This window comes from Nannobrachium achirus (genome assembly GCF_963921795.1).
Source record: "Nannobrachium achirus genome assembly, chromosome: 3".
NCBI classification, from domain to species: domain Eukaryota; kingdom Metazoa; phylum Chordata; class Actinopteri; order Myctophiformes; family Myctophidae; genus Nannobrachium; species Nannobrachium achirus.
The window spans coordinates 2,399,278-2,423,718 of record NC_137812.1 but is presented as its reverse complement, the minus strand read 5'-3'; the positions used below and the strand labels follow the sequence as shown (position 1 = coordinate 2,423,718).

Sequence of the window (24,441 nt, the reverse complement as noted above, 5' to 3'; positions counted from 1 at the left end):
CTTTACAACAAAAAAGAAACAAGCCCAACATGGCTTATAAATATCAGACTTGGCAACACTGAGACATACGTTCCTCTCCTCTACTCCTCCACTCGCACTCTACTCCTCCACTCGCAGTCAGTCAGTCAGTCAGTCAGAGACAGCCGCTGTCTGGCTAGGCTACTAGAGCCTATGTTGCAAATGCATGCTGGTGTAAGATCAATGAGGAGAAATCTACAAGCTAAGCTGTGGTCACCCTGCTATCTGCAACAGTTTGTAACTCACAGAGCCACAGCCAGAGGTTGAAGCTAACGTTAGCAGCTTCTCATAACAACGTGTGATGAGACCTCTAGAGAGAGCGGCCAGAGTTATGTTTCGGTAGTACTACAGTGGATGGCCGGAGTTATGTTTCGGTAGTACTACAGTGGATGGCCGGAGTTATGTTTCGTAGTACCACCGTGGATGGCCGGAGTTATGTTTTGTAGTACCACCGTGGATGGCCGGATTTTTTTTTTTCTTTTTTAATAATTAGAATATATTTTTTTATGATCGAATATGATTTTTTTCCCCATATTCGACGAATATCCGATATTCGAATATTAATTTGGCAGCCCTAGTGGTCACCAGCAGGACCTCAGAAGGAGGACACTTTTCCGGGGCGCGCTGTATGGGTCCCCCAAATTGATATGTAGTCGCGGACCCCCTTCTCACAATATTTTGTGCCAGCCAGGGACCCACATATTATTCCAAATTTGTACACTTTTTGATAAAAATAAATAAATAAATCAAGTTCATAGCTTGTAGATTGGATATATTTATAATATTCTGTAAAATAGGTTTAGATTTTATTTATGACCCTTCGTGGTACACTGTATCTTTTATTCTTGAGTTAAAGTGTCCCATTTGAAATCTATTCCACATGACTGGCATCAGAAATAATAAATGGAGAGAGGGGATTACCGAAACTTGGCAAAAACCACTAGAATACATTTTACTCAACAAAGCTACACCCCCCGGATACATCTACATGGACACACCACGCACTGGTCATGCTGGTGGTATAGCAACAATCTACCGCCAACACCTCAAAACCACTCCTGTCAACATTTCTAACCCCTCCTCATTTGAGCACCAATCATTCAGACTCCCTGGCCCCAAACCCCTGGTTACTGCAGTCATTTACCGCCCCCCCAAACCCAACCCTGCATTCCTCTCAGACCTCTCTGAATTTCTCACACAACTTTGTGCAATATCACCATCCGTAATACTTCTCGGAGACTTCAATATCCACGTAGACTCCTCCTCCTGCAAAACTGCCACTGAATTCCTGGACGTCCTGAACTCTTTTAACATCACTCAACATGTCGACTTCCCTACCCATAAAAAAGGACACACCCTGGACCTGATTTGCACCACCGGAATCACCATTAGCAACCTCACCAGCTCCAACCTCTCCGACGCCATTTCTGACCACCTGGCTCTCACTCTGGACATCGACATCCCCACCCCCCTCATCAAGCAACAGCGTTCCATAAAATTCCGGAACATGAAATCCATCCAACCTTCATCTCTATCCACTATGCTGACTGACACCATCCCCACTCACACTATCACCCAGAACCCCTCCCCCACTGATCTGGTAAACAACTACAACCACACACTCTCCTCCTGCCTCAACCAGCTCGCCCCCATAAAAACCAAATCTGTCTCCTACACTCACTCTGCCCCCTGGTACACTGACCACCTCCGCCACCTCAAAGCCAAGGGCCGGCAGCTTGAACGGCTCGCAAAGAAAACCGGTCTCACCATCCACTCCGACATCTACAAATCACACCAACAGCAATACAGGGATGCCCTCAACAACGCACGCACCGCCCACTACTCATCCGTCATACAATCCGGCAGCAATAATCCCAAGACACTTTTCACCACAATAAACAAACTCCTCAAACCCATGGACACCACCACCAGCTCATTCACCACTAACAAATGTGAATCATTTCTTTCATTCTTTCAATCAAAAATCGACAACATCCATGCTGAACTGGCCACCTCACCCCCCACCACCCCCCCTTCCCCCGAACACGACCCCCCTCTACTCTCAAACCACCCACTCACCGCCTTTGCTGAAATCACCACATCCGACCTATCCTCCATAACCTCAGGAATGAAAGCTTCCACCTGCATCCTTGACCCAATCCCGTCCTCCCTTGTTATCGCATGCCTCCCCTCACTCACACCACTGATCACCAACATAATTAACTCCTCCCTGTCTACTGGCTCTGTCCCCCCTTCCCTCAAATTGGCTGCCATCACCCCCATCCTCAAGAAACCCGGTCTGGACCCCAACATCCCCAACAATTACCGTCCCATCTCAAACCTCCCCTTCCTCTCAAAAATACTGGAAAGAGCAGTCGCCTCACAAATCAAAACTCACCTACACTCCAATAACCTGTATGAAACCTTTCAGTCCGGCTTCCGCTCACACCACAGTACCGAAACTGCTCTACTCAAGGTCACCAACGACATCCTCCGCTCTGCCGACACCTCCCTCTCCATCCTCATCCTTCTAGATCTTAGTGCAGCCTTTGACACCATCCAGCATTCCATCCTCATATCACGCCTCCACTCCTCCCTCGGTTTATCCGGCACAGCACTCTCCTGGATGAAGTCATATCTCTCCGACCGCCATCACTTCATCTCCATCAACAACTGCACCTCCTCCACTGCCCCAGTCACCCACGGAGTCCCTCAGGGCTCAGTGCTCGGTCCCTTACTCTTCACCATCTACATCCTACCCCTCGGTCAAATCCTTCGTCACCACGGTCTCCAGTTTCACTGCTACGCCGACGACACACAACTCTACCTCTCCACCACATCCATCACCCCAGCCACCCACTCCACCCTCACCAACTGCCTTACCGACATAAAAACCTGGATGCAAAGGAACTTTCTAAAACTCAACTGCAATAAGTCAGAAATTATCATCATCGGCCCCGACACTCTCACCCGCTCCACCCAGGAATTCTCACTCATCATCGATGGAACCTCTGTTAAAACCTCCACCCACATCCGCAACCTAGGAGTAATCTTCGACCCCACTCTGTCATTCCTCCCCCACGTAAACAACATAACCAAAACTGCATTCTTCCATCTTCGCAACATCGCCCGCCTCCGCCCCTCCCTGACTTTCTCTGCTGCCGAAACCCTCATTCACACCTTCATCTCATCCCGGTTGGACTATTGTAACAGTATACTCTACGGCATCACCTCCAAAACCCTCAATAAACTCCAGTACGTACAAAACTCAGCCGCCCGTCTACTCACCAGCACCCGCCCCAGAGACCACATTACACCTGTCCTCCATGACCTCCACTGGCTCCCCGTCAAACAACGAATCCACTTCAAGATACTCCTCACCACCTACAAAGCACTGCACAATCTGGCCCCCCCTTACCTCTCTGACCTCCTCGAGCCTTACGTCCCAACCCGTTCGCTCAGGTCCAGTGAGGCTGGCCTCCTCGTGGTCCCCAAGCCCAAGCGCCGAACCTGGGGTGACAGGGCCTTCTCTGTAGCCGCCCCCACCCTCTGGAACGAACTCCCTAAACGTATCAGAGACGCCCCCTCCATCCCCACCTTTAAAACCGCCCTAAAAACCTACCTACTTACCATCGCCTTTCCCAGCTGACCTTGAACCTACTCTTGTTTTTATTCTTTTATTTCTTAGATCTCTTTTGTATCTTTTTCCTAGTTTTTTTTTCCTATTAAAGTTGTTGTTTTTACCTACCACTTACACACACACACACACACACACTTAGTGTTGTAAAGCGACTTTGAGTACTCAGAAAAGCGCTATATAAATTCCAGCTATTATTATTATTATTATTATTAAGGGGAGACCTGTGGACATATGGGTACTAGATAGCTCAGCTGCACTTATTTTGTTACTAGAAATTAGAGGAAAACCTATTGTTGCAGAACATTAAGTTATTGCCTGTCAGTCAAAGCATGCATCTACCTTTCCTTTGCTGACATCAAGCCATTACACACAGTGCTGCAGGTGCATATTCTTTGATATGCTTAAGAAAACAACAAGCAACAAAATTTAACATTGAAATATTTCAATTCTTGTTTAACTAATTTACGTGGCTCCATGTTGGCTAAATGACGTTTCGTTTCGGCGTCTTTTAAGCAAATCTGAGCTGCAGTTCATCTTCTACAACTACTTAACCTCGCCTCACCAGGCTTTCTAACAACTACTCGCCGTCTGTTTTATCCACACGCGTGGAAGGAGCGACTGGAGCGTTCAATGTGAGTAGTGCAACTTGTGCTTGCTGTGTGTAAACGAAATACACACACATAGCACGCGATAAGCTGCGCTGCGGTGTCGCGCTGCCTGTGAGCTTGTATATCTGCTAAACGGGAGATTTGCGGAGATATGTAAATGTAACCATTAAAGGAGTAGTTCACCCCCAAAATGACTTTTTTTCTATTGATTAGTCATGCCATGGAGAGTAGAGTTCAATAATATGTTTTGGTTTTTGTCGCATTCCTAAGACAAAAATGTGATAACAATACATTTACCCCCATTCGTTCCAGATGGTGACCCGTTTCGAAACGGGTCACCATCCGGAATCAATGGGGGTAAATTTACTTGAATCAAATTTTTGTCTTAGGAATGTGACAAAAACCAAAACATATTATTGAACTCTACTCTCCATGGCATGACTAATCAATAGAAAAAAAGTCATTTTGGGGGTGAACTACTCCTTTAAGCAAACATGTGCACTGTAGCCTAAATCCCTCTAAAAGCCGGACAATTAGGTGTCCGGCCAGAGGCTGCGCTGGGCGGAGGACAGCACGGTCAAAAAACGGACTGTCCGGCGCAAATCCGGACAAATGGCCACCCTAATCATATAATTAGAGAAGTCAGTAGGTCAGTCAGTCAGTCAGTAGGTCACACAATGCATCTATTCACTCGCTTCAGCGACTGATCCAAACTTTCACATGGCATTGACCATTAGCATTATACACATGGTGACGGAGCCCGATTTTCATTTTTCTCAAATTCAAGCTATTTATTAGCGTTTTCTTCACCACTTCTGTTCAACTACAGCCTGTTGTCAGGGTTACGGTCCGTTCCTCCAGGCCATGGGATCTGTAGCCCCACACACACCAAAACTTAGGAATGTGCATGAGCTCTCTCTCTCACACACTATCACACTCACACTATCACACACACACACACACACTAACACACACACACACACACACACACACACACACACACACACACACACACACACACACACACACACACACACACACACACACACACACACACAGGAATGTGCAAGGGGAGGAGAAGTGACTTTAGATGGCAGGTTCGTTACCGTGTGTGTGTGTGTGTGTGTGTGTGTGTGTGTGTGTGTGTGTGTGTGTGTGTGTGTGTGTCAGTGTGTGTGTGTGTGTGTGTGTGTGTGTGTGTGTGTGTGTGTGTGTGTGTGTGTGTGTACACATTTCTCTCTTCTGTAAGCCTGTCTGTGTCCACCGTTACGTGGGTCGCACACGTGGGTACGTGGGTTGCATGCATGCACGGGTCACGCATGCACCCGGTGCTTTTGATGTGTTGTAACTGTCTCATCTTCCAACGGGTATGGAAAACTATGTGGAGCAAGCGCATACATCCCCATACTTCTATTCAGCTAATTTTGCTCCTAAATTATTTGTATCCATCATAAATATACACTCCTCCTTGGGCTGCTCCTTACATTATGATGCTCCCACATATTCTCACGCATGCACCAGTTACAGTTACTCTCCCCATAACCCACACTCTGCACATAGTTTGGAGCACATATCTTTGAACGGGTAAGGTCTCGTTAAGATAAACTTTTAAAACACTCCTCTGAGGTGAGCACATGTCATAGCAGCCACGATGGTGAGAATGAAATGGTTGTTATGTTGTTGTCGCTCCTCTCCTCTCCGCGACTGCGGTTTTAATCAAGTGAATCAATAATATTATACTATTAAACTGCGGTCGCCTCCACGACAGCTTGTTGTGTATGAAGCCTGTGTTATACTTCACGACGGTGTTGCACGTGAGCAAAGTCGGGAAATGTCAAAACTTGTGACCAGGTCGTAGTGCAATGAACTGAAGCATACATTGACCATGATTGGGCTTTAGAGTAAAGATCCAAAATAATGAAAATAAAATACTGGGCTGCCTGTTCCACTCTATCTCTAAATGAGTATGAATGAAGGAATTAGGAGGACTATGTGTATTGTCAAAAACATTAAAGGTGAACGAGTTATTTAACACCTGTGAATATATGAAGACATTAATGGTTTATTAACAATGAGTAGCCTGTAGTAGCCTCTATGAATGAATATACAGACTAGACGGTATGTGATCTATACACAATGTAGGCCTATATATCAATTAATGAATGCAATAGAAACCTACATGAGTTGAACTTCATGCAAATCATGCACAGAAAGGTGGTTTTATTTAAGCTGCTCAATTAACAATGTTTAACAAAGACATAGGTCAATATTTACAGGTAAATAGCCTACCTGGGCGCTGCGTACTCAAAAGGTTGGCCAAGGTTGGCAGGTCTGTATTAGGGGAAGATAGGATCACTCAATCCGCTGCACTGGAACTACTCTGCCGGGACTGGGGGATAAACCACTCTGGCGCGTGGAATAACTAGGCTCTATGGGTTGACTCCTGGCCGGGCTCCTCCTACGTCTACCCTGACCAACTAAACTTAAAATAAAAAGTGCCTTAAATGGACTTGTCCGAGAGTGGGTAGCACTTTAAACTAAATCAATATGGGATGTTGTGAATGTGCACAACTATGCAACTATGTTTTGGTAACTGCCGCAAGCTAGCGACATACATACATACAACTGCCATGTTTCAAGGATAAGGATCGTATTTTTTAGTGACATAAAAAAGACAATGAATCGATTTTGTAGTGATGGATTATGGTGATTTAGTAAATACATTAGATTACTGTAAATCTATCTGGGATGTGTAATTTGAGACTGAACTATTGGCTAGTAGTGGAAAAAGTACTTGCATTCTTTACTTTAGTAAAAGTATCAATACTGCAATGTAGAAAATTAATAAGGATATACTGAGTAAGCATAATTTGGGCTCTCACAGCATATCTCCTTATACAGTAGGCTACATGGATCATATATGGGTACCAAGGGTCTCCATATATGGGTAACTGGTCCGATATACATCACTGGCCTGAGGCATCTTATTAGTATAGGTTATATGGGCGACATGGTTTATAAAAATGCATTAGACTTTAACTTGTAAGAGCATCATTATGAGAACCTAACATACAATATCAAGATAAAAACACAGAATGACAAACAAACTATAATATAATCAAATAATGAAACCACTGAGACCACCGAAGAGAAGGCTGCATGCCGGCAGGTGAGTGTCGACCTGCATCTCAAAGCTAGCACAATGCTAGCACCAGTTTCCCTATATGAAACTCCCCCCTGTCAGGTGAAAAGAAGCAGCTTGGACTCCTCATGGAAGCATGAGGTCTGTTGCTCTCCTCAGGTTGGCAGAGGGAGAGTTGCACCCAGTATTACATTAAACAATTGACACCAGGTGAAAAAATGGGTTACAGAAATCGTGGGATAAAAAAAAAAGAAAAAAAAAAGAAATAGTAACTTACTAACTTATAAGTATAACTAGTTACCTTTTAAAAGTAAATTGCCCAACACTGGTTGTCACATACCGGTACATGGCGTGCATGCATGTGTGTAGTGTGTGTAGTGCATGTACGTATACGTGCACTACACGTGTACATGTGTGTGTGTGTCTTCTCTATGTATGATCAGTACATCACCCGGATGTCATGTTTGTGACAAATACACACATACACATACACAAAAGTGCAAATCAATACACATGATTTTAGTCAAACATTAAGTGTTCCTCTTCCTTGTGTTTCAGAGACGGCATTGTTGAAACCATCCGACCAGACTGTGAGGTTTTCAAGTGAGTCTTCCATTTTCAGTTTAGTGTGCGCGCATGCATGTGTGCGTGGATAAAAAACAAAAAATAAAAAATAGAATAGTATAACTAGTTACCTTTTATAAGTAACTGGCCCAACACTGGTTGTCACATACAGTGCATGGCGTGCATGCATGTGTGATGCACTACACGTGTGTGTGTGTGTGTGTGTGTGTGTGTGTGTGTGTGTGTGTGTGTGTGTGTGTGTGTGTGTGTGTGTGTGTGTGTGTCTGTCTCTGTAATGCTTGGTTTGATCTTTTACTGTTGATTGACTGTTAGGCTCTGACATCACGCTCTGAGTATCTGACATCACTGTGATGTCACAGTGATGTGTCAGGGGAACCACACTAACAGAATCCCTTTTATGCCCATATATGGAGATCCCTTGTGTCATCAATGTCATCTTTTCTATATTTTTTATTCACTATATGATAACTATTATGGTCACGTGATGAATCACTACCTTATAAGGAAGACTGTGACTAATGATTACCACTTGATGGCCGAAACTTCGTCAAACTTTATGTCAGTGTTTTAAACATCCTGGCCCTGTCTTTGTACTGTCGGTACAAATCAGTGTCTTACATCATTGCCAGACCCATGAAATGGGTAGGCCTACATAAGCAAATGTCGGTCCGGGTTTTCTATATAAAGGGTATATATGATGATGACATGATGATGACATGCCTACAAAAGGCATGATGTCATAAATGATGATGACAGACAGGGGGTCTGGCACAACCAGGTTGACCTGGTCTAGTTTTGAGGAGAACTTGACTGATAAATAAATAATGAAGATAACATAAGTGTGCTCGCTTTCAGCAAGCACACAACATTAAACACTGTGGAGCATCAGCTGTTGTGCGGACTTCTTTTCTTGTTAATCCTCTGACCTCAATATTAAGCCTATATCTGTGAATGCCAATGGGGCTGTTAAGTATGACATCATTTTGTAGGCAGAGGAGAATTTCTGCCCCCAGTTTCTGTGAATCTTTTTACTATTTTTACTATTTACACATTTTTCTTCTCTTTGTTGTTGAAAGGAAAGTGTTAGAATTATAATTTAGTCATTATTTTTGTCTCGGATCTGTTGAAAATAGCGAGGGAAAGAAAATGCTCTGGGGGCAGATTCTCCTCTGCCTACAAAATGATGCCACGGCTTAAAAGCCCCATATACATATCAGTACATGTCAGTCTAATCAGTGTGGCTGGTTCTACATACAGGGATCTCCATATATGGGCAATTGGGCATAAAAGGGATTGTATGTATGATGTCATAGACGTGATTGGACTTTCACATAATGAGTAACTGAGTAAGCATGTCTGGGGTCTCACAGCACACGGTTGGTTCTACAGACTCCAACTTTTGCACACGGATAGCTCTGATTTTTGCCTGTTCTTAGCTGCTTCCCCTGCTGTTATTGTACTTGCACAATGTACATATGGCCCGATCTCACCCTTAGGCGTCTTACTGGTAGTATGTATCAGTGCATAAAGGAATGTTGTTGTTTTTTTCTTTTTTTATGCCATTATTGATAGTTATACAGTAAGTAGGTTGACAGGAAATGGGGAGAGAGATGGGGGGTGACACGCAGCAAAGGTCGTCGGGATCGGGACTCGAACTTGCGACATGCTCTCAGGCAGGATTACCAGTCCTCTGACTCCACTTAGGGAGTAATGAATAAGTGGATGTAAGCTCCAGTAAAGGTCCCTCCAGTGCAGATCAATAAACATCATGTTCTTCTCTCTGGTGTTTCAGAACAGAAACTATTGAGGAATCCATCTGATGAGAGTTCAGCGTCCTCATGTGAGTTCTCTGATTGTGTGTGTGTGTGTGTGTGTGTGTGTGTGTGTGTGTGTGTGTGTGTGTGTGTGTGTGTGTGTGTGTGTGTGTGTGTGTGTGTGTGTGTGTGTGTGTGTCTTTTACCCAGATATGGATCATTAGTGTTTTTGGATTCTGAAAATGGTCATCCTAATATATGCATGCATGCAACTTTTGACTGTGTACATGATGGGTTATACAGAAGTATGATAACATAATCCAAAATCTCATTGTTTCGGATGAAGACGAGGTCAACGACGGTGAGATATACTGACTATACTATGCACTACTTTTATGCGACACTCTTGCATTTTCTGCCCGACAGCAACAATATATAATAGTTATGTATTATTTGTAACATACATGAAACCTTTCCCCCTATAGTGTCTATAGATATGGATGACGCTCAGGACACTCAGGATTTAGGTAAGTATAAGCGGACTTCCACTTTATGTTATCAAGTATTGTGCTAAAATGGATTCTTTTTTTCGGACTTTTTGCTACTAGTACGGAGGATTGAGATGAAAATCGTTCACTTTTTCATTAAAGCGTGACATTTGGTACACTTGTACAGTTTGGGACCCTGAACATTTTCAGATATGGAGCCATCGCAAAATCGCCCACTGGTGGCCATGGCGGCCATTCTAATATCCGCCATGGCGGCCATTTTAATATCCGCCATAACCAAATAATGGGGGTACGGTGGCACAGTCGGTAGTGCTGTCGCCTCACAGCTAGAAGGTCCTGGGTTCGATTCCCGCTGGGCGATGCTGTGGGCGCCCACACCCTAAAGGGCATTTCTGTGTGCAGCCAGTTTGCATGTTCTCCCCGTGTCTCCTAGGGTAGATACCCTAAAAAAAACACGCAGTAATCCTGGTCTCTATAATGTCTCCCACTGATGGAGGGGAAAGGAACTGGTTGGAATAACGTGTTCCTTCCACGTGCTACGTCCTACCGGGGAAGCTCACCCCTGTCAGGTGAAAAGAAGTGGCCTGTTCTCTCCTCATGCACTGAAGGAAACATGAGCTCAGTTCAGGGCTCTCCCCAGGCGTGGCCGAGAGAGAGCAGAGCCCAGGATTACAGCTTAGGCAATTGGCACTGGGTGAAAAAATGGGTTGCAAAATCATGGGATAACATTTTTGAAAATATAACCAAATAATAATCTAATTTCCTAAACCATACATGATAATACCATATATGTTTATGATGATACCAAATATTTGATGTCTACACCTATGTTTTGATGGTCAAGTATTACATTGATAACGTGTACAACATCATCAACTGTTCAGGTGAATGGTTAATTATTATTCAATTCATTGATATAGTGAGGATTGCTATGACATAGATGAGAATATGCATATTTCATGTCATCCCACTAACTGGGGCCTGATTTACTGTTGTGTTGGTGTCCACAATAAGTATTTACCTTTGGTTGACTCATCTCAGTGCTTTTTTTGTGAAGATCTGTCATCTGCTGAATCCCTTCATGAAGCAAGTCCAGGTCATGTCCAAATTGATGGTCATGAGCGAATCCTGGCAAATAATTAGTGCAGGTGATAGGAAAGGAACTCACCCCTGCCATCTCAGCTCTCCTTCCCCTATTCCCTGATGACTCAAAATCATTGGTCATGATTCACAATGCAATGAATGTCATCAATCAAGCAGTACAGAGGGTACATCCAGGACAAGCACAGTACCTGTTGTGACTATGGACCAACCTCTGCACAACTTAGCCAAACAAATACAGTGGATTTGGCCCCTTTAAAATGGAGAAGATCATTTTGTGATTGTCTTAGGTGGACTGCATATTGAGATGGGAGCTCTCAAGATACTGGGGGACTGGCTAAAAGGTAGTGGTTGGATGGAAGCCATTGTCCAAGCGAACATAGTCACCCAGGGAGTTGCAGAGTCCTTTCTGAAAGCTTCAACCAAAATAAATACTTATTGTGGACACTAATAAGTAACATAACAGTAAATTAGGCCCCCTTTTGTCCAGAAACGTGTTTCAATATGTTTCACCCACAGAGCCAAGTCACGTTGACATCCGGCTTGATCCGAATAGAAGAGAGAAGATGGTCAATTCTTTCCTGGATCTGCTTTTTACTGAGGAGATCACTGTGCAGAAGATGAGAGAACTCTATGAATTCCTGCATTCCAGATTACCCGAAGACATTTTCTACAAAGTTCTTAAGTATCAAAAGAAGTTTGTTAGCGACAATCAGAAGTAATTTTCTTTTTAAGTTTTAGCTCAAACATTATAGTACAAGAGCATGTACCTTTCAGACCACAATGCTTTCAGTGTTGTCATGTGTCATTCTCAATTATCTTCTCTTTCTATTTCCAAAAACACCACTTTAATTCCAGTCTATCCCTAATTCGTAAAACTGTATTCTTAAAGGTGATACACCATGCATTTAAAAAGTAATTATGTCATATTGTTTATGTCCCAAAAACTTTTTTCAAAAGGTTTGAGGCTAAATTACCACTCCTGAATAGAGAGGCTCTCTCATTTTTGAATGGCTCTCAGAGCATTTTTTTTAGTTTTTCTTCAAAAACGGCCGATGATGACATCATCGGCAGCAAATCTGGATAGCCTGTTTTGAGAACCTGTGGGATACTTTTAACCTTCGCCTTCTCAAAACCAGAGAAAGACACAACGGTCAGAAATGGGACTTTGTGAGGATAGAAGGTGCTAGTGGGACCCCAAAAAAAGGTTTTAAAATAGGAAAAGTGAAATTTCATGGTGTATCACCTTTAAAATTAAAAAACTACCGGTATAAAACTAGAAATACTGTTCCTACAAAACATTGTGGGCTCGCATGGAACACCATGTATGGGCACATACGTATTTGGCTGCTCCTCATTGGCTAAGGGCCCTACCTTTGTACAGTCGGTAATTCTTTTGAGGAGAATAACCTTGGTCTATAAAGTTTTGGTATAACATACTGATATAAGATACTGGTCTCGAGCCCACGTTTTGTTATTTATATCAGGTCACACTTGTTGGTGGTGATGTCACCAAGAACACTGCTCCTCATTGGCTAAGGGCCTTGCCTTTGTACTGTTGGTATTTTTTTTATTTTTTTTAGGAGAATAAACTTGACCTATAAAGATTTGGTATAACATAACATTTGGTTTAGCATAGTGGTCATCTAGGGGTTATTAGGCCTGTGACACCTTAAAGGAGTAGTTCACCCCCAAAAATACTTTTTTTCTATCGGTCAATTTATTTTCTTTTTTTTTCTTTTTTTTTCGCATTCCTAAGCCAATAATTTCATTTTAATAAATTTACCCCATTGATTCCAGAATCAATGGGCCTACAAAGAGTCTCCTCAAAATTGGCTTAGGAATGCAACAAAAACTAAAACATATTCTTGAACTCCATGGGTGAGTAATCGATAGAAAAAGAAATCATTTTGGGGTGAACTACTCCTTTAAGAGAATGAAGCTGAGACGTTAACATCCTCTCTTTGTACCAGGAATCCACCTCGTAGGACAGCTCTGGAGGAGCTGGACAAGAAGCTCTTCAAAAGCTCTCGTCAAAACCTTGAAAGTCTCGAGCCGCTCCCAGAGAGCCCTCTGGAGAGCGCTGACATGCCTCCAGACGAACCAACTCCAGAAGGTATGGTGAAGAGAGGCCAGATATGTTTAGAAGTTAAGCAAGGTATAATCAGCAGGTCATTATTGAGAAATAAGCCCTAACAGTGTGATTAGATTGTATAGCACTTTTATCCAAGGCACTTATGTTCACCCAGCAGAGCATGTGAGCGGAGCGCGAGCGGAGCTGGCCGTTTTTGGCGAGCGTCTTTTCAAATGGGTCTGAGTGGCTTTGGAGCGAGGATTTTCCTCCGCTCCTTGGAGCGCCGACCTCCTCCGCTCCTAGCCGATCCTGTTGGGGCCGCGCGCCACATGTTTCCAAGGCAAAAAACAAACGGCTCCGCCCAGAACTCATGTGTGATTCCAAATTGCGCTGCAGAGTGAAGTCAGTGCACCCATCATGACCCATGCCACCGCGGAGAGGAGAGGAGAGGAGACAGATATCCCTTTATCAAGATTTCACTCAAGTCAAATGTATCTATATCATCCACACAAAGTATGTTTATAATAAATAGCCTACCTTTTGTCAGTTAAGTTATACATCACCATGAACCAGTCAAAGGATACGATTTGAAATGCAAGAGAGACTGATTTGGCTGAATGAAAAACACACGCCTTAGATGGCGTCTTTTGTAACATTGAAGGCTGAACAGGCTCACGTTACCACAGGCATGGTGGGGGGGAGCGAGACCGCAGACCCCTGGAGGTATATCTATCCGCTCCACTACGCTCACATGCTCTGTCACCCAGATGGTGGAGGAAACCATGTTGGTGCCTTGACCAACGTGCTCATCGGGAGCAATTACGGTAGGCGTTCAGAGTCTTGCTCAAGGACTCTTCAACAATTAATTAACTCCAACAGGGAACATTCTGTTTCCCAAGCGGTCACTCTACCTCCTGAATATTATTTACCAACAACTAGCAGGCAGTAGCCTACATTAGTAGATCCCAATTTTCAATGGACCCCCCACACGCACGCGCACACACACACACACACACACACACACACACACACACACACACACACACACACACACACACACACACACACACACACACACACGTTTTTAATGATAAACCCTTAAAGGGACGTGAAACCCTGCCTCTTTATTTATTTTATCAGAATTCAGAATATGAAAATAACTCTAAAATGTAGGCGTGGTTATCTGTTGTTGTGGGGGGAGGGGGCAGGGTTGAGCGTGCATATCATTATACTCTAGCCACAAGGAAGCTGTTCCACACTTGCTGCCTGCATTTCGTAAACAAAAATTTAAACTAGCCATTGCCGGTGTAAAAATTATAAAGATTCCGCAACTCCATGGAATATTTACCGGTAAAATGTGCAAATCTTTTACAAACAACACCCTGAGATTTTATCCACGGTTTAACTTTCTCCAACCGTGCTCATGTGGACTGTTTACCGCACGTCGAGCTGTCTTATCCATGGGGACAACCAGAGCGATGGACGCTGGTAGCACTGTCGGCTATTTTCTGTGTGTGTGTGTGTGTGTTTGTTTGTGTGTGTGTGTGTGTGTGTGTGGTGACAGCGCATGCACACACGACGTTCACACGCACGGAAAATAGCCGAGTTCACAACACGTCGCGGATCAGCTATTTTTACTTTTACATTTTGTAATTCCGGACGTTTACTTGTAACAGAGTGTTTCCACATCGCATTATTGATACTTTTACTCAAGTAAAAAAATTTAGTACTTTGTCCACCACAGAGTCGAAACAGCCTCACGGTCAGGGACAGCATGCAATGTTCTCTCACAGACACGGCATGTAAACACGGTGGTGATTTGGCTCGGAGCGAGTCAACGACCATTGAAAATACTAATATGATAAAACACCAAATACGAAGAAACGACCATAAAATCTAAAGAACTGTCCGACTTGTGAGAGAGAACCAGATAACACAGACACCACAGTGTAAGTGCGAGTGGTCTGCTGACGGAGTGACTGCTCTCTGACAGTACAGTGAAACCACTCCCCTCTGATAGAAAGCTATATAAAACAAACATTAATATTAATTAGATATGCCTGTGTCACGTCGCAGACCTAGAATGGATTGAGCAAATATGTAATGAGTGGCGCCAAATATTTCTTTTCTACACAGAAACCGGAAGTACACAGAAATAGCTACAGAAACAGCAGAAAGCTCTGAATCCACAAGCCTATGGGCAAATTGAACCACATCATTGCTCCCTATCACAAGTGTCTCATTTATGTACGTAATCTACCGTATATTTATAGAAAATGTGATTTGGGATTGTTTAATTCCAGGGATTGTTTTAGTTCTTTTTTTAACCATAATATTTGTATACTTTTGGCTATTAAAAAATATATATATATATGTTTAGAAGTTGCTGCAAGCTATTATTTGTCAAAATTATTGACACAGCCCATATAGAACCACACACAGGTGCCCACAATATTTAGGTGCCCAGTGCCCAGTCTTCCTGCACCCTTATTGTGAAGGGCTGAAGGCAGAAGTTTCTAAACCTCGCGCACAGAATGTTACCGCGTTGGTTAAAATAGCTGATCTACAAGCTCACGTTGTCTCGTGGATGCGACGTGTTGTGAGCTTGCAGATCAGCTAGCTCACAGGCTGACTATAGTCAGCCTTTACTTGCGAGTTGCGACTGCGAGACGTAACGAGGAGGAGATTCACAGTGCTTCATGTGATGAAGCACCCAGCTGCAGACAGCACCGCATATCAATGTTCGCGAGGAGCTGCATGCAGTGCGTGCTATTGGAGTATGTGAATGAAAAGAGAGACGAGAGGACAGATGACCGCGGAGGCGCCGACCGGCGCATGAATGGCCAACGAACGCCGACGAACGCCGTTCACGGGCGTCAGAATGAACGCATTCGACAATAGCGTTCATCAAGCGAAAACAAAGCACGTTCAGTTCACGTTCGCCCAAAATATGAACGTGTTCATGAACGATCGTTCATTGAACGCGTTCGGGTACAACACTGGAATGTTTAAATATGTTCCATTCACAACATAATTGTCATTCCCCAGCTCCAGCATGTCACTTTGTGACCCAATATAAGGATGGCCTGGTTAAGAGAGTGAAGGTGATCAATCCCATCCTGGATCTGCTCCTTGCTGAGGATGCCATCGACGATGACGGCTACAGAAATGTGTTGTCTAAACCCACCCCTATGGAGAAGATGGAGGAACTCTATACACTGCTGGAGTCCAGAGAAGCCAAAGACATTTTCTACAGAGGTCTCCAGGAAAAAGAGCATGATCTTCTTGATGATCTGAAGTAATTGTCTTTTGAATTAACTTTAGCTCAAACATTGCAGCACACATGCACAGTTGCACACGCACGCACGCACGTACGCACACACGCACACACGCACGCACGCACACACACACACACACCCCAAGCATTAAGCAAATTAAGCTGTAACACCCTTTGTTTGTACCAGGCATCCACCTCTGCAGGACCTGGACCAAGATCAGGGCTCCAAGTTGCAGCGTCAACAGTCTGAAGGTATCCAACCACTGTGTGTGTGTGTGTGTGTGTGTGTGTGTGTGTGTGTGTGTGAGAGAGAGAGAGAGAGAGAGAGAGAGAGAGAGAGTCTGTGTGGGTCCTTTATTTTTTGTTTCATACATTTAGTTTTTAATTATTATTATTTCAAAACATTTTCAAAAGAATATTACGTTGTGTGCTCGTAGATCAGCTATTTTCACTAGTTTGGGTCCCAGGCAAACATCACATTTTTTTTTGGGGGGGGGGGGGGGGGGGGGGTTTGAGCTACAAGGTCTGGGAACCACTGCTCTACACCATTTAAACATTCACATGATAATTGTCTATTGTATAGAAGTAAAAAAAAAAAAAGAAAAGAAAAAAGAAAACAGAAGGAAAAGAGGAATAGACTTGAGCTGGAAAAAACAATGATACTGTATACTGCAATCCTGTTGCTCTGCTTGAATTAAGTACACTTTGATTAACATAGGAATGTAGTGAAAGTGTGTAATCAGTACCTATTGATAAAACTACCTGATATTTCTTTACAATGACCTCCTAACAATGATAATAAGAAAATATATAAATTGATTAAACATTGGTCTGGTGGTCTTTAAAGCCAACTCTCCACCACGCCGATAATGGCATCTCTCGGCCACGGCATAAGTCAGAAAACGTATTCTGCCGACACGATGCCGACAAGCTGCATTGTGCCGACGGGTCAGGACCCGTTGATGAAGTACTGCAGACCCCGGTAGTCGTCGTCGCTGATATCCATGTGGTAGCAATGAGGGGGGTAAAGACTCCACTGTAGAGTGGACCTCTAGCCATGGATCACACAACATAGCAAACGAGATAATTTGCTCGTCGTACTTTTTAACTAGATACAGGGCCAGACTGGGACATAAATTCGGCCCTGGCATCTTGGCCCAGACCAGCACTGATGACGCATAGGAGAGAACATGCCCCTAGCACCCACAGCGCTACCAACTGCACCACCGTGTCCCCTCCATCAGCTCTTTCAAATAAGCAACTACACTTCAGAAACAAGCCTAAAGAAAAGCAACCCACAACTATGAATATTAGTCGGGGATATCTTCAGAAATAGTGCCATATCCTGTAATAAATTCCTTACCAAAAATGTCTTCACCAATGTGTTCATCTCACAAAGACTGAAATTCTCTTTCCCTAGGAGAATCCGTTACAGCTGCTGAAAGTTGGGGTCCCATTAAATTAACTATACAAGATAAAACACACAAAAATAAAATGCTTTAAGTAGCATGTGAGTGGTCAAACTAGGGTTTTTTTATGATTCTGAATCCATTGCAAGCATTTGGGCTAAAAACACTTGGGCTAAAAACGGACCCCCAAAACTATGGTTTAGTGATGAGCCATCACTTTTCACAGTTTTGTGGGAGCCGCCTTCACCTACCTTAGGACTATATTTATATGCGCAAAACAATGTTTTCGGGCGACTAGATTGTGCCAACTAAATGCCAACTTTTGCCACAGACTGCTAGTCTGTTGTAGTTTGAAGTAGTTTGTTTGGTGGAGAGTCACCTTAAGATCTGCCTATTTGTTTTCCTCTGCAGATCCTGAGGATGAAAACAAACCATCTCGGAGCGCCATTGAGAAATTGAAAGGTAATTGTTTCTGCATTTCTTTATTGTTAACAGTGGAAGAGAGATTGCTGGGGTGTAGAGATTAGTGTTGTTACGATAGCGATACTGGCATCGGAGAAGGCTCTGATATAGCCTTATTTGATCATATCGGTATCGGCGAGTACCATGTGTACTCGCGCCGATATCACCACGTGCTGTGTGCGCACGCGGCACGGGTAAAATCAACAGTGTTGTGCTCTACTGCTACAAGCAAGTGGAGAGTGAAGGACGAGAAAGTTGCAATAAACATCAGCGCTGCTCCGCTGCCTTCTACCCCTCCTCTCTCTCTGTCTCTCTCTCTCGCACACACACACACACACACACACACACACACACACACACACACACACACACACACACACACACACACACACACACACGCACACTGCTGATGCACTGCCTGCAGCTCTGTTAAAGAGGTGGTGCCATAGTTTTGTACTTTTTCTGTTTTTCATGTGTCTATGAGGTTGAAAGTACTTCATTAGACCCCCTGGTGTGGTTTTCATGAGAAAGTATGTATTCTCTTAGGTATTTGTTTGTTTTCTCTTGGAGGCTGCCACCTTGTGGTCAAAAGCGTCAGTTAAAAAACACAGATACTAAGTATGTCACAGTATCAACTCCTCCCCTAATTACCATTCACCCAACACTGTGGGGTGTGGCAAACTTCAGCTGGGTCACCACCCACCATGACATCCATGCATACTTAATGAACTGGGGGTGTGGCCACATAAAAACCTAATTTTAACTCTTTCTGTATACTTTTTTGGAAAACATCTTCCTCCTAGTATAATCATAATACCTGATAATCAGGTTTTAGAGGGGGGGGGGGGGGAATCATGGCACCACCTCTTTAAATTCTTTATTTTTATGCTTATAGCTGTACACTAGAGTGGATGTACCGGTACATGCTTGACATGACATTCTATCACATGACTGTTCTTCTCCACAACCAGGTACCAAACTGAAGCAATGGAAAGGTGAGCATTCTCACTTGATCAGTTGTTGAAAGTGGTTGCGTTCACACACACACACTGCACACACACATGAACACTCGCTCGCACGCACAAATTCAGAGATATTTAATAACTAGTAAGACACCCTAAGGGCGAAAGGCAGGACGGAATTTGCACGGTTGGTTCTTTAAGTTGGACATATTTTCCCAAATATGGATATGACTGACATCTGACATCATAGATGCCAATATGTTATAGACCACATGAGACTCACACAATATGTCCATATATGGGCATTCCAAATTATGGGATTAAAGGTAGGATAAGTGATTTCATTTAAGTTTCAGCTTTAAGTTTTCATGCAGGTGACAGGCGGGGGGCTTCCTCCAATCATGATCAAGTGGGCACAGGGATTGGTGTGCATAAGGCCCGCCCGCCGCCCCCACAAGACCATGGTAGGAGTTAGCCCCACTCTATCCTGATTGGAGGAAAACTTGTCACCCAACAGTTTTTTGTACTGCCCTTTTCTCCTCACAGGGGATAAGGCTGAAGTCCAAACAAACACTTAACTAGTACTATCAGAACATAGACCCATTTTGATATCCCAACTACTAATTGAAGCCAAGGCCGATGGACCCCGAATCGCATGAAAGAGGTCTCACAGCACATGGTTGGTTCTACAGACTCCAACTTTCGCACACGGATAGCTCAGATCTTTGCCTACATTCTTAGCTACTCCCCTGCCGTTACTGTACTTGCATGATGTACAGTTGTACAAAACAAACAAACAAAAAATCAGTAGAACCAGATCCAACCAATATGCCCATAAAAGGGGCCAAGGACAGAGATACAGAGATCTCCATATATGGGCACATATCTGTTTTACACCACACTGACATCACACTGACACGCATGGACTTGGTCCTACTGATGCCTGTCAGTGTTCTCCATAATGGATCTCCATATATGGGTATCAGGGATCTCCATATATGGGTATAAAAGGGACAAGGACAGAATTAATTTGCAGGTTTGACTTTGTATGGAAAGAGGAGAGAAAGGGTTTCTGATGCAACTCCGGGAAGATTGACCTACATATGACTCCCGATCCCACCAAAGCCTCCACAAGCTATTATGGACTTTTTCCTTGATCAGAAATTTGTGAAGCTTATAAGACAGTACAACAATGCCTGACAATGGCAAATATTGGTTTACGAGAGATAGCTATACCTGGAAAAAGGACTACATCTAACATCTACGTAACATCACGTACGCCATATGGGCTGACTCATGGGCACAAAAGGGACACAGTCAGAGGCACAGGCTGTTACAGAGATCTCCATAATGGGCATAAAGGGACACAGACAGACAGATACAGAGCTCTCCATATATGGGCATAAAATGTACGCAGACAGATACAGATGTCTCCATATATGGGCATAAATGCACACAGGCAAACGCATGGTCAAAACGGGTCCTATAAGCATTCATTCCATGACATCAGGGATCTCCATATAAGGGCAGGTCAGCTATAGACATTGAGACATTTGTAAATTAATTCTGTATTGGCCATATATGGAGTGTCCTTATATGGGCATTGCCAAATATGGGTCAACAATGTGATGACGTCACAACAGGTCAGCTATAGACATTGAGGTGTTACATGTCAATTGAACGTCAATGATGTTGCCAAACCATTGGTGTGTGTGTGTGTGTGTGTGTGTGTGTGTGTGTGTGTGTGTGTGTGCGTGCGTGCGTGCGTGCGTGCGTGCGTGCGTGCGTGCGTGACATTTTCTCACATGACTTTGTTCTTCTCCACAATAGGTTCAATGCAGAGTTTGAATAATATCATCAGAGGTGAGCAATTCACACACAATACATTTTTTACAGTGGCTGCATTTACACACAAGTACATTCAGAAATACCTGATTTACATAGAGGTTGAATTTTACTATAAACACTTATCTGAAACACCACAATTCTTTTTTTTTTTTTTTTTTAAGTGGCTGTGGGTGGGAAAAAAATGAAGAAAAAGTATAACATGCTCAAAGCGTTTGTGGTGCTAACTGCGCAATGAATGTGTTTTGGACACACCCCCCTTGAGACTATGGTTTTTAGAATGTAATACAAGGCGTATTTTAAAATAATAATTTTACAGTTGAAGGTTTAATATAAATATTCAATATAAGTCAATATTTTATACCAGAATGTTCCGAAACATGGTTTGTGTCACCCACAGAGTCTCACCCACAACTCATTTTCATTTCCCTCCTCTTCAGCGGATTCCTTTGTTGACAAAAGACGAAATTCCCTGATCAAGAGAGTGACCAACGTCAAACCCATCCTGGATCACCTCCTTGATAAGAAGGTGATCACAGATACAGAAAAAAATGATGTGATGACTAAGCCCAAAACTGTGGACCAGGTGAGGGAAGTCTATGAACTCCTGAACGATGGTCACCGTGTGCCAAAAGCCAAAACCATTTTTTACAAAGGTCTTAAACAATATGAAAAAGATCTTCTTGATGAGCTGATCTGACACAAAAAGTATCTTCTGGCTTCGGATTATTTTCTGATATTTCATACAATTATTTTGATTACAGTGGACTTGGCTTGTCATGACTATGGCTTGAACACCACCATGTTGTTAAAAATGCTAGGGATTGCTGTGCTCTATCGTGTGAGTTTGTTTGTTTGTGTACCCAAGGTGGTCTTGGTAAGGGAAAAACTTGTCCACTTTACTGAGGTTGAGGTGGTATTGGTGTGTCCAAGGCTATTCTCGGTTGGAAAAGAAGGAAAGAAAAGTAGGAAAAGAAAGAAAAGAAAATGCAAACCCTTTTTGGCCAAGTGGCCTTCACCAGGGCCATGTGAGGTCAGTGGCAGAAAGTCTGCCTTCAGTCAAAATGTCCTGTCCATTAAAGGTGGTCAATATTGGAACGAGCTGTCACATTAAGGGAGATCCCCATTCCCCACTTTCTCATCTTTTAAAGGTCATATTGAAACAGTGGTTGAAGAGTAACCAGTCACATGTCGTTCCACAATAGAGTAGGTCTACCCTAGAATTAGTTTGAAACCTTTTCTATTCTACTTTTCTTATTTATTTTCTTCTGTTTTCAAAATGTATTTTGTATTTGCATACTTATTGTGCCTTGTTGTTGATGTTTGATGTTGGGGACTACGGACGAAAATTTGCATCTTGCTAAATCCGGTATTTACATTGCTTCGTGTAATGTTCATTAATATGCATTGTCCCGTCTAAATAAAAAATGAAATTAAATGTTGTTAACCCCATGAAACAATGTGATAGACACTAGGTTGCACAGCAGAGAGCTGCAATGATGAATGCTTGTTAATGTCTAGATATTACCATCAACAGAGAGAGAAAGCTCCATATTGCTCAAATGTGATTCATTTCACAGTTACGGAGGCTAGTTTTTAATGTTTATGCCCTGTGGTGGAGTTCTGCAGTTGTCATTATAATTATGTGCCCTTTTACTTTTTTTAAAGTGATGGAACTTTAAGAGATTAATTTTTATTTTTGTATTCTTCTAATTTTCATGTCTTCCATTTCCTCCTCGTGGAGGTTTTGGGCTTTCTTCAGCATTTTAAGCTTAAAAAATAAAAGATATTTCAATAACGACACTCAGTAGAATTAAAACACAACCGCGAGGACGCTAAATGTTTGAGAAGCCATTATGCTTCAATGAATGAAATCAGTGAGTTACTGCACACCAAGAAGGTTCTAGAGAATGAAAACCGACGCAACACGTTTCTCATGATCCGATATAATGTGTTTTTTAAATAATAATTGTAATCTTTAACCTCATACTGTACATCCAATCACTGTGATCAATACACCATAAGAACGGTGTTATAAAATACAGTACATTACAACGTATGCACACATGTACATCCCTGGTCTTGTAAGATAATATACATGTACTGTAATTCTGAATGGATTTCTGTCATTCCATTTTTTCCTGTAATCTGTGTGATTGCTAATAGCTTGTGTCAATGATGTTTTTGTCAGCACAGCAATCAGTCAAAATGATACAATAATACCATTTTAAATGGAAAGGTCATATTATCTTCTACTTTTATTAGCAAAAACATTTAAAAACTGTTAAAATTATTTGTTATAGGAATGCTTTGGAGGGAATATTATATCATTTATGCTATGTTGGCCTATGACTTGTTTATGAATACACCACCCCTCAATAACTCATGAGGGTTTTTGGTGCTTTGTATGACAAATGTTATAAATAAAGGTCTTTTCCTATTAAAGTGTTTTTGTCACGACTATTCCTTCGGAACAGAAACCCACTGGTCATTACTGTATAGAGCAGGGGTCTTCAACAGGGGGGGTCCGCGGAGGTACTGCAGGGGGTCCGCAAAATTATTGTTTAAAAAAAAAAAAAAAAAAAAAAAAATATATATATATATATATATATATATATATATATATATATATATATATTTCTAAAACGGCTAGTTCCATTCCTTGATTCTGATTGGCTGGGTGCCATGGTATACCTGAGACTGTAACCCATACCTTGAATCAGTTTATATCAAAGCCAGGTGCGTTATTTCTTTCCACTGTGCCGTGAGGCTGAACTAGAGAAGCGAGCGTTTGATTTCCTCTCAAATCCTGCCGTGCGGGTGCTTCTAAGCACCGCCCGCATGCATAGGACAGTGACTGAATGGCTCCGGGCGGGGCTTGTAAAGGCAACAAGCGCCCTCTATTCTCCAGGCACCACTCGGCTGTTTAGCTTAGGTTGCTATGCTAGCGTTTTTTATGTGATACATAGCAGCTAAATCTGGATGAAAATAAACATGTTTATGGATCGAATATGGTTCTTAACATGAGACTGATCTAACACAAGTGTTGTTTCCC

The 24,441-nt window shown here is 42.8% G+C and overlaps 1 protein-coding gene across 5 annotated transcripts in view; it reads left to right on the top strand.

The window, feature by feature from the left end:
• LOC308281043 (uncharacterized protein) overlaps positions 1 to 23,748 on the top strand; it is an 81,278-nt gene extending 57,530 nt beyond the window's left edge. For 4 of the 5 annotated variants that reach the window (XM_080721107.1, XM_080721106.1, XM_080721104.1 and 1 more), the window contains 12 exons: positions 7,967 to 8,011; positions 9,786 to 9,833; positions 10,094 to 10,108; positions 10,233 to 10,274; positions 11,877 to 12,075; positions 13,331 to 13,473; positions 16,480 to 16,729; positions 16,896 to 16,960; positions 18,529 to 18,579; positions 19,551 to 19,574; positions 21,372 to 21,404; positions 21,827 to 23,748. In XM_080721107.1, coding sequence (XP_080577233.1) covers positions 7,967 to 8,011; positions 9,786 to 9,833; positions 10,094 to 10,108; positions 10,233 to 10,274; positions 11,877 to 12,075; positions 13,331 to 13,473; positions 16,480 to 16,729; positions 16,896 to 16,960; positions 18,529 to 18,579; positions 19,551 to 19,574; positions 21,372 to 21,404; positions 21,827 to 22,086 — 1,175 coding nt within the window. In that variant the 3' untranslated portion in view covers positions 22,087 to 23,748. The remainder of the gene's footprint in view (positions 1 to 7,966; positions 8,012 to 9,785; positions 9,834 to 10,093; positions 10,109 to 10,232; positions 10,275 to 11,876; positions 12,076 to 13,330; positions 13,474 to 16,479; positions 16,730 to 16,895; positions 16,961 to 18,528; positions 18,580 to 19,550; positions 19,575 to 21,371; positions 21,405 to 21,826) is intronic. The other variant, XM_080721105.1, reaches the window with a different exon arrangement.
• Positions 23,749 to 24,441: the final 693 nt, after the last annotated feature.